An 11,303-nucleotide genomic window follows, 5' to 3' on the forward strand; every position below is an offset into this window, starting at 1 on the left:
AGGGCATCCTGCTCATATGAGGCTCTTCCGCCTCCAACTCACAAATGTCTTGATGGGGGGCCCGACTGGTCCTGGTTCCTGCCATTCAAAGGGCTCTTTAACTAGCCATTTTCAACATGGCTATTGGCCAACACTGGGAACAAACAGGGGTACTCCACTCAGACTCAACCCTTCTTTTTCTTTCAGACCCTCCAAGATCTAGGGGACAGGGACCTGGCTCACTTTCAAGGTTAATCCAGATATTCCCTCTGGACAGGGTCATCTCTCAGCAGGTTGGGACCCATGTAGAATAGTTGAGCCATCTGATTTCCGGTAATTTTGATAGTAGTACCTGTGGTATTAGGGGTGAGAGGTTCTCGGGGGCGCTCCTTTGCCATGTAGGGATCTGAGCCACATGCATTTCTAAGGGATGGGGCTGTGGGTTCCTCTTGATGAGGGATCTCTCTGCAGCTGAAAGAAGGGGTCCTTCCACATTGCCAGCTTTGCTGCTCTTCCTTGGTCTCCTCCTCCTAGCTCTCCACCTATGCAGTGACAGGTCCAGTGACTGGCACCTCTTACCACCCCTTATGGCACCACAGGAGCATTAATGACACCCTTTCCCCCACATACAGGGTCTGCAGGCGAGTGGGAAGGGAATCCTGTTTGACCATGGCTCGATTTACATAAATGTTATCCAGTGCGGTCGTCAGCTATAAACTCAAAGCCACGGGTCTGGTTAAAGTCAATCACTGTTCACTCATCACACTGTTCATCAAAGTGTTCTCTCTCCGGGTCATCCACTCCTAGGCCAGAGCATTTACCCGCATCCTCTATTCCACCGCATCTAACTCCCAGGACTCTTTCAGGGCAAACCCGGTGACAGGGGAATGCACCTTGCCCAGGTCCAGTTGACTTCTGGCTGTGGTGGCAGTTTAGACAGCTGACTCATTCAGGTGGAAGCTCTGGTAGACTCCAGGGAACCAGCTCCAGGGTAGACAGTTCAGGAGGGTCCTCAGTCGCTTCACCCCCACCATGCCTCTTTGGTAGGGGAGTAGGTCCCCTCAGATACCGCCTCTGCTTCTGGGTGTTCCGCTTCTATCTGCTCCCAGCACCACTTTGCTCCCAGCATACACCATCCTCTGGTTGATTCTCTTCAGGCAATCGAGACGGGCAGCATGCTCCTGCTTCGCCTCTTTCCAAGCCCAAAATAGTGCCGACTTCCTATGAGACACTATCTCCCGGCAAGCTCGGCGTCATCTCTTTCGGCACCAGGGCCCTGTCATGGCACCTGTCTATCTTGCAGGCCGTGTCCACAGCCACGCCTCTCTCTTATGCGTTGCTGCACTCACCAGTCCATGTCTCACTGGGCATTGCATCCTCCTCTTGCAGGCGCCTCCTCTGCTGGGCTTGACCTTCATTTTTCTCCAGATTCTTCCTTGGTGAAATCTTGTCATCACAGGCAGGACTTTTTCTTCAGCGCCTCTACTCTTCATGGCTGACACTCCTCCAGGCCAGGTACCTTTTCACTTGACCCCGTTACAGTTACAGTCTCCGCCCACGACGTTCAGAGTCACTTCCGTTCAGGCCACATGCTATAGAGATAAGTCAACAACGGTTCAAAACTGCACAAAGTTTACTGAACACACATTTTAATTATAGTTGCATTTTGCTGATAACAGGCTTTACACTGAAGTTTTCAACAGGCATTAGACTTGTAGTATTATCTGCTAATGAGGATGGGGGTTGTGGAGACACTGGGGTCAGTGGGTGCACTCGTCCACTGGCCTGGCCGCCTTTAGAAAGACTGCATGGACCAGGGCTCATCCCAACTGAATGCCCGAACTCTGTACCTGTGGGCAGAACACTACTCAGACAACACAGGGTGCGGAAACCACAATAATTAGACTTTATTGGATCCCCAACAGTCAAAGGCATATAACACAAAACCATGCAAATCACACAATGTAACAGGCAACAGAGTCTCACCCTTCCACTGGCTCACCAGGAACTAGACTACCTGTGCCTTCGGAGCTTCAAGGGCCACATACCCAAAGTTTTGAGTGTTGTGTTTTCCTGTGTTGTGTTTTTCATTCTTTGCAGCACAATATAAAAAAATGCCACAAATAAAAGCTTGCAAATTAAATTTATAGCTATTTTTGCAAGCCAGGTGTAAGCCTAAGGGGGATTTCATGTGATTCATTGCATAATTTAAAGTTTGGGGTTTGGGCGGGTGGATTTTTTTCAAGCCATAATCCTGCAAAGAAATATTTTTGCACTTTTTCCAATAGTCTTGTCCCTCTTTTTTAAAATTTGGGTTGGGCTTAGAATGAAGGGTGGACACATTTATAAAAGATATAGCAGAAATCTACCCAAGCTGTAGGATGGCCTAGACTTGTGACGCCCGGATTGTCCATGATGCCCCAATCTTATTAAGAGGTGTGCACCACTTAATAAGCTCAATGCATTTTGCTCCAGCACTCTTTCCTCTAAGTCTGCCTTCACCCATTGTGGCCATTTTGCAATTTTTACTCCATAATATTAAATACTGGTGCCAAAAATATTGCAAGAAAAAAAAAGGCGCCGAAGCCGCAATGTGTGAACCCAACCGCAGACTGACGTCTAAATTGCTGGTGTTAGCTCGTTGTGCTCTCCGCTTGCAGTCATTAATCATGAACCTATACTATGTACATCCAGCCGGTAATATTCTGTCCCAGTCGTGTGATTATCATACAAGTGCTCGGCTTGTTACAAAGGAGAGCTGTGATAACCGTACCGTAATGAGCCGCGCACCTGTGTGACCATGACCGTAGTATAATGCAGGCTGTAAATCAGAGTCCAGTGCAAGTAATGGAATGTATTGTATAAAATTACTCAACCGTATATGTAATTTATATAGCCATATAATTTACATAAACAGTTGCATTTCTATAAAGTGGTCATCAGAGGTGGACATACACTTCAACATCTCATTCCATCATAGACATAAAACTTTACATTGCATTAGTAAATTAGAGACCAGATCTGTTTTGTCTTTTGAACCTCATCAGCATAGGGTTATACTTAGCTACTGTAATGCGGCTCTGGTAGCTCTAATATGGTGTGGCACAGACCACACCACCAATTCGATCCCAGGGATTCTCTTGGCCTTCACCCTTTAACCTATGTACAGGGATCTGGACTTAAGCCCGCTTTACATGCTGCAATGTATCTTACGATGTGTCGACGGGGTCACGTCGTAAGTGACGCACATCCGGCATCGTTATGTACATTGCAGTGTGTGACAGGTACATGCGATTGCGATTGAACGGTAAAACGTTCATCGCACGCACATCGTTCATTTCTCTAGAATTGAACATCAGGTTGTTCATCGTACCCGGGGTAGCACACATCGCAGTGTGTGACACCCCGGGAACGATGAACAGATCTTACCTGTGTCCTGCGGCTCCCGGCCAGCTATGCGGGAGGAAGGAGGTGGGCGGGATGTTTACGTCCCGCTCAGCTCCGCCCCTCCGCTTCTATTGGCCGGCTGCCGCGTGACGTCGCTGTGCCGCCGAACGTCCCTCCCACTCCAGGAGGTGGTCGTTCACCGCCCACAGCGAGGTCGTTTGGACGGGTAAGTACGTGTGACGGGGGTGAATCGTCTGTGCGGCACATTCAACAAATTGAACGTGCCGCACATACGATGGGGGCGGTTATGATCGCATACGATATCGTATGCGAAATTGCAACGTGTAAAGCAGGCTTAAATCAGGGGCTGTTGTCATAGAATTACCGTAGCTGCTGTACGGTGGCGCAAGCTTGCAGGAGTGGTCATTTAGACGTGTCCAAACCGAGAGGGAAGGAAAAGAACAAATTCAGAAGACGCAAGAAAAGTCAGTAAAACAAGCTGAGGTCAACACATTAAACTACGCTGGAGCTGAACAGACAGGACTAAACCAAAGAACCAGAACAAGGCTATATCTGGCAGCTTCCAGGAGTAAGCTGGAAGTTTAAGTAGGGTGTGGTGCTCTCCATTTGGCTGGGAAAAAGACTGATGGCACATTCTACCTTTGTAATGTGAACAGGTGCAAACTGAACATGAAACATAATGTCACACTGTACAAAGGCTAGTAAGATGTAGTACAGCGTATTCCGCACTAGGTGGCAGCAGACTAGTGAAGGAGAGACAAAGAAACACTGTAACAGAAAGGCAGCTGAAGTACGGCAGAGTAACTTCAGCAGGCAGTTAACAGGCAAACCACCAGGGGGCAATAGAGTAGTCAAACAGTCAGAGTCTAGCCAGGAAAGTCAAGTCACTGCAAAGGGAGGATCAAAATCAAAGTCAGAAAACAGAACTGAGTCGGAAGCCGGGATATCAGGTATGCAGAGGGAAACACAAACAAGAGACAGGAGCGGGAACTCAGGGACCGGGACAGATGGACGAACGGGGAAGGGTACAAGTCAGGACACAGTAGCAGGAGGCAGGACATATCAGGAACACTCACCAGAGCCAGTATACAAGCTGCAGGGCAGAAATATCACTGGCACTGACCAAGAGAGAGGCAAGATATAGCGTCCTGAGATCCAGAACGAGGCAAGGGAGTTAACTCCTGACATGACCAGGCCAGAGCTGGGTGTAACTACAGCAGGGAAAGCCGGCCTGGATCATGACACATAGTAACAAAAAGGAGGCAGTTGCACTCTGTAGTGCTAAGATATGTGAGGGTACGCTCACATGAGCGTATGACTCGCGCGAGTGCAATGAGAGAAATTCTCGCATTGCACTCGGACCAATGTTAGTCAGTGAGGCAGAGCCGTTGGTCATCTTTTTTTTCATCCAGATTCTGGATGAGCGAAAAGTCGCAACATGGTGCGATTTGTTGGTGAAATTGTGCGAGTCTCACCAATACAAGTCTATGGGTGCGAGAAAAAAAATGGACGTCACACAGACGGCACACGGACCATCCTAGTGACGTCCCTTTTTTTGGATACATTACTCTCATGTAGCACATAACACTGTAAATGGTCTTGTAAATGACTGTAAATGACTAATAGCTGCTGAGAATAAACGGATTGCACACTGACAGCACACGGATGACAAGTGAGAAAAAAAATCATGGATGAGAATAGGACAGTTTCTTCATACGTTCGTGTGAGTCCAGCCTAACAATGAATATGGAAATACAGACATGCATTACTGCTATGATAAACATGTAAAAATTGAAATATTTAATACACAAAAATGGCCAGTACGCCCACTAATTGTAGGTTTTTTAACCCAAAGAGAGGCTTTGTTAGGGACCCAACAAAAAAGAGGTCGCCTTGCCGTTGGCTGCTAGGCTCAGATAAAATTGGCCATTTTTTGTGCTAACTATCTCACTTTTTACGTGGTTTTCATAGCAGTAATGCATGTCTATATTCCCATATTCATTGTTCCACATATCTGAGCACTACAGAGTGCAACTGTCTCCTTTTTGTTACTCCATTTGACTGGAGCAGGGAATGATTACTCCAGCTGGACAGCACACACCCACACTGCCAGACTGGATGGTACTACAAGTGCCAGACTGGATGGTATACAAGTACCAGCCACCCTAATCTTAGTGGTTGGACAGAGTCTGCACCACCCAGAGCTTCTGCTTCCAATGTCCTGATGGAGATGTGACAACTACCCATCTGTCTGTTTTTTTGTTTTTTTTTTCTGGACTTGACCTTGACCGTATCAAAGAAATCTGCTTCCTTCTCCTCCTGGACTGATTTTTCCCTCTCAATTCTTGGGTAAAATATATGTAATGTATATTCACAGAAGATTTTCCCACTACTGATATAGAATATGACAATTGCTGTTTTTAACATTCTATGGAGATGGGAGAAAACAGGATTTAGAGGCAGACACAGTCATTTTGTTCCAAATTCTCCTGAAATCAGTTACAGCTCTCCACAGAACTTTATGAGCACCGACTGTCATCTCCTATATCAGTAATAGGAAAGTCTGTATTCGCTGAAGACAAATGTTACTTGAAAATTGAGAATTTTGAGAATGTCATTGAGGAGAAAGAATCAAATTTTTATGAAAAGACCCTATTTTTTGGGTTATAAAATGCACTATTCCTCACAAAAATTTGGGAGGAAAATGAGGAGTACATCTTATAAGCTGAATGTAGCTTACCGACAGGTGGTGGAGAGGGGTAGTAGGAGGCAGGGGCAATGCTGGGGGCTGTGGGCGCTGTGATTGGGGCTGCTGGGCTGCGAGCGGTGAAGCAGGGGCCATCCTAATTATGTTGGCGGTGCGGGCTTCAAATAATGGCACCTGGAGTTGGTGCATGCACAGATTGAGCTCTCAGTTCAAGATCTCATCTGCGCATGTGCCGCCTCCCAGCAGCGGACCTAAGGAGAATGGCACCCCGAGGTGGCGCTTGCACAGATGAGCCGATAGCTCAATCTGCACACTCGCTGATTCCGGGCTCCATTTCTTTGGAGCCCATACCGTGACAGTTTCACAGTGCCCGCAGCGAGCATCAGGAACACCCACCACAGTGCCTGCAGCATTGCCCTGTTTCAAAGCTGCCCCTGTCTCCTGTGACCCCGCTCCACCACCACTGCTGCCCCCCGGTAAGACACCACCGGATTGTAAGACGGACCCCATTATTTTTACCATTTTTTTTTCTCTCTAATTTTGGGGTGCATCTGATAAACTAAAAAATACGTTATAAATTACAAGGTTTCATATTTTCACAACTACAATTGATTTATGAAACAAATAAATTAATGATAGACATTATTTACCAAAACTTGCAGAAATGTGAAGGTGGAAGATCTATATTTCAGCTGCCATGAATAAATCCTCACAGGTACCTCACACGGATCACCAGGATCGTTCTCTGTACTGATCAGGTCCAAAAGACAAAAATTGACCTTTTCCTATTTTTTAGACTAGACTGAAGAATAGGTTTTCAAATTGCGATTTACCAGGTTATGAAAAACTACCACGTCCAGCATGCATGACTTGGATAGACAGTGGATATCAATGTATGCTGGGAGTTGTAGAACCCCCGAGAGTTGTCAGCCCCAAGAAGTATTTGTAGCAGAAATCTGGTATTTATTTTATTTCTGTACCTTATTTCGCTATTCTGAGGTCAAGTCTTAGTCTGGGTTCACATATCTGACATCCATGGTCTGAATACGGTCTGAGATGTCCAGGCTTGCTGTGGGTCTCTTGGCACAAACCCAACAATCTCATAGACATGAATTCAGGTCAAGAGACTTGGGGTCAGTCCGGACATCTTGGTCTGTGCTCAGAACCTACACGTTGGAAGTATGAAACCGGTCTAATACTTTGTGTCTATGATGATTAAACACATTTGAAATTTAATGTTCTGTATTTTTAAACTATTCCCTACAGGTATGTTTTTGTCAAGAATAATAGAGAAATATTTTGTCTCTCCGACACTATTTCGAGTAATAAGACTTGCAAGAATTGGAAGAATCTTGCGTCTTATTAAAGGAGCGAAGGGAATCCGTACTCTGCTTTTTGCTTTGATGATGTCTCTTCCTGCTTTATTCAATATTGGTCTCCTCCTCTTCTTGGTCATGTTCATTTACGCCATCTTTGGAATGTCCAATTTTGCCTACGTGAAGAATGGTGGTGGCATCGATGACATTTTTAACTTCAAAACATTTGGCAACAGTATGCTTTGCTTATTCATGATCACAACATCAGCAGGGTGGGATCTTTTGTTGGAGCCAAATCTTAAGACTGAAAGCCCCGATTGTGATCGCAACTATCTGCATACTGGGAGCTCTATGAAAGGTGACTGTGGTAACTCATCCATTGCCATTTTATTTTTTGTCAGCTATATCATCATCTCATTCCTCATAGTAGTAAATATGTACATTGCAGTAATATTGGAAAATTTTAGTGTCGCCACGGAAGAAAGTGCAGAACCCTTGGGAGAAGATGACTTTGACATGTTCTATGAGGTCTGGGAAAAGTATGACCCAAAGGCTACACAGTTTATTGAATACAATAAACTTTTTGATTTTGCAGATGAACTGGATCCACCTTTGCAAGTACCAAAACCAAACCAAATCCAACTCATTGCAATGGATCTGCCCATGGTCAATGGAGACAGAATCCACTGTCTTGACATTCTTTTTGCTTTCACAAATCGCGTTTTAGGTGGAGAGGAAGGTATGGACACTCTGCGTATCACAATGGAAGAACGGTTTATGGCCGCTAACCCATCTAAGAATCCTTATGAGCCCATTACAAGTACCTTACGACGTAAACAAGAAGAGGTATCCGCTGTTCTAATACAACGCTGCTACAGGCGGTATCGCGCGAGAAAATTTGTACGCGGGTTGACAGCGCCCCAAAAAAATAAAAGCAAGCGTTCTAGCATTGTTGTTAAAAGTGGACGAAGGTTTTCAAAACACTTAAAAAATTCCAGCACTATTGACTCAGACATGTCCACCTCAACCATGTCACCCCCGTCCTACGACAGTATCAAAAAGGCTCACGATAAAGACAATGCATAAAAGGAAGATTCTGGTAAAGGTAGAAGAAGTCATAGAAAATGAATTCATGGTGACCGTGTGATTCACCATTGCGAAAGATCACGGATAGACTTCTGCTTGGAGAGCTATGCCAAATTGTCAACTCTACGTATGATGTAAGTTTAGTGCCTAAAAACTGTATGGAAATGTAGCTTTCGATAGGATCTTCGAAAGGTCTATAGACATTAGAAGGCTCATTTTTGTATTCAGATCATGAACGATATGATGCAAATTATCCACTTAAGCTAAAGGGTGATTTGGGCTTAGGTGTCGATATACTCTGCTGGACAATCATAGTGACTTCTGCTGCTTTTTTACAATGCCATGTGACCAGTACTCACATGATCATTGGATGCGTTCCTTAGAAGTAAAAAAAAAAAAGTTTCATCACTGCGGACTATAGATATGAATAATTACCATTTAAAATATTGGAGCTACAGAATCAATTTTTAGCAATTATTTGTTGACTACGGATAATATCAAATGTTCAATGATGTTCAACAACGTTAATGTGCCTCTGACGTCACAAATGGTTTCAATTCTGCAGCTTGAACACGTTCTACACATTTCTGTAAAGTGCTCTTCTGTACAAAGAACAAGAAAAAAACACTGAATACACACACATATATATTGCATATATAAGTAAGGAATTTTAGTTAAAAGATGCAGTGACATTTTTTTAAAAATTGACTCTCTGCAATCAAATTTTCTACTTTTTAGATGCTTCATTCACGTAAATACTCTATTAAGTTGCTCGCTTTGGAGGTCTTGCCTTGTTTTTTTTAACTGGTCCTCCAATGACGAATTTAACTGGGCAGACTGAAGTCTTCCAGTGCTTGGCTTTCACTTATTTTATGATCTTCATTATTTCTTTGGCCTAGAGAGAAGGCTCGAAAAAACTATTTGCTGCAAGGAAGCCGAACATATAGGGTCACGTTAAAGAGACTGTCCACTAGTTTTATATTGATGGCCTAACCTTAAGGCGGCGTCACACGCTACGATATATCGGGCAATATGTCGTCGGGGTCACGGATTCCGTGACGCACATCCGGCATCTTTAGAGATATCGTAGCTTGTGACAGCTACGAACGACTGTGAACTTGCAAAAATACTCATCTTATCGTTGCTCATTGACACGTCGTTCATTTTCATAAAGTCGGTCACATTCCAGGATGCAGGTTGTTCGTCGTTCCCGAGGCAGCACACATCGCTCCGTGTGACACCCAGGGAACGACAAACATAGCTTACCTGTGTCCCGCCGGCAATGCGGAAGGAAGGAGGTGGGCGGGATGTTACGTCCCGCTCATCTCCGCCCCTCCGTTTTGATTGGGCGGCCGCTGTATGACGTCGCTGTGACGCCAAACGTCCCTCCCCCTTCAGGAAGAGGATGTTCGCCGCGCACAGCGAGTCGTTTGGGAAGCAAGTACGTGTGACAGGGGTAAACGACTTTGTGCGCCACGGGCAACAAATTGTCCGTGACGCACAAACGACGGGGGCGGGTGCGATCGCTCATGTGATCGCACGATATATCATCCCGTGTAACGGGGCCTTTAGGATAGTTCATCAATGTTTGATCGGTTGAGATCCACAGCCCATTTAGCTGTTTTCAGTGTCGGCGGTGGTAACAGGCAGCAGGAAATGTTCAGTTCCGGAGCTTCTCCGTCAACTGATAGTGGTCATTCAAACCAATAGGAGGTGGATGTGCAGTACCCAGTCGCAGCCACTATCAATTGATGGTGCGGCTCTAGAACTGAGTATTTTGCATGCCTATTGTAGCCGTTGGTTCCGAAAATAGCTGATCAGCGGAGGTGCGTGGTGTCGGACCTTGGACGATCAGACATTGCTAACCAATTCTAAGACCCCTTTCACATTGTGTTCCTATCTACATTCAGTGATCCTGTCACGGCTTCCATCCGAACCCCCTGCAAAATGGGTTTCGGACGTATCCGCTGATGAGGTCATTGACTATAAAGGTGCAGCCAGGGTCACCGTGTACTCTGTTGTGCACTATTTTTGGGAGTATACGCTTACTGGAGATGGACACTCACACGTAGTAGACTAAGTAGACTGTGTCTGGGTGTCCACCTCCAGAAAGCGTATAGTCCCGAAAATGGTGCAGGACAGAGCACACGGTGACTCCGTCTGCACCATTATAGTCAATGTCCTTGTCGGCACGTATGTCCGAAATCCATTTTGTGGGGAATTCGGATGGAAGCCCAAACACGACCATTGAATTGAGATCGAAATGTAATGTGAAAGTACCCTAAGGATAGAAGAACTTAGCGCTCCAAAATGGATGTAAGAAATTTATTATACAGACAGCCCAGAAAAATTATAACGTTTCGACCCCTATATTTGGGTCTTCATCAAACACTATAATAGATAAATACAGAAAAAAAAGAACATAAATAAACATAGAGGTGTGGCCTTCAGAGCTAAACTATAACAAAAGAATAATACACATAAGATTAGAATTATCCTATGTGTTCTAAGGGGGAAGTTTTCTCCTTATGGAGAGTGACACACCAGGTCTGACATCCCAGTGTGAGGAGACTTAAACGCCTTGCATGCTCCTCTGGGAAAATTAATATGCACTTTGGATAGTATGTGTGTTATTCTTTTGTTACAGTTTAGCTCTGAAGGTCACACCTATATGTTTGGGGGTTTTTTTTCTGTATTTGTCTATTTCAGTGTCTGATGGAGCCCCAAATATAGGGGTCGAAATGTTATAATTATTCTAGACTGCCAGTATAATAAATTCCTTACATCCATTTTGGAGTGCCAAGTTC

The 11,303-nt window shown here is 45.0% G+C and overlaps 1 protein-coding gene across 1 annotated transcript in view; it reads left to right on the forward strand.

Moving 5' to 3' along the window:
- The window catches only part of LOC142245034 (sodium channel protein type 2 subunit alpha-like), a 249,642-nt gene extending 239,200 nt beyond the window's left edge, over positions 1-10,442 (forward strand). The window contains exon 27 of the mRNA XM_075317280.1: positions 7,361-10,442. Within this exon, the coding sequence (XP_075173395.1) occupies positions 7,361-8,496 (1,136 nt within the window). The 3' untranslated portion in view covers positions 8,497-10,442. The remainder of the gene's footprint in view (positions 1-7,360) is intronic.
- The last annotated feature ends 861 nt before the right edge of the window (positions 10,443-11,303 follow it).

This window comes from Anomaloglossus baeobatrachus, chromosome 7 (assembly GCF_048569485.1).
Source record: "Anomaloglossus baeobatrachus isolate aAnoBae1 chromosome 7, aAnoBae1.hap1, whole genome shotgun sequence".
Taxonomy (NCBI): domain Eukaryota; kingdom Metazoa; phylum Chordata; class Amphibia; order Anura; family Aromobatidae; genus Anomaloglossus; species Anomaloglossus baeobatrachus.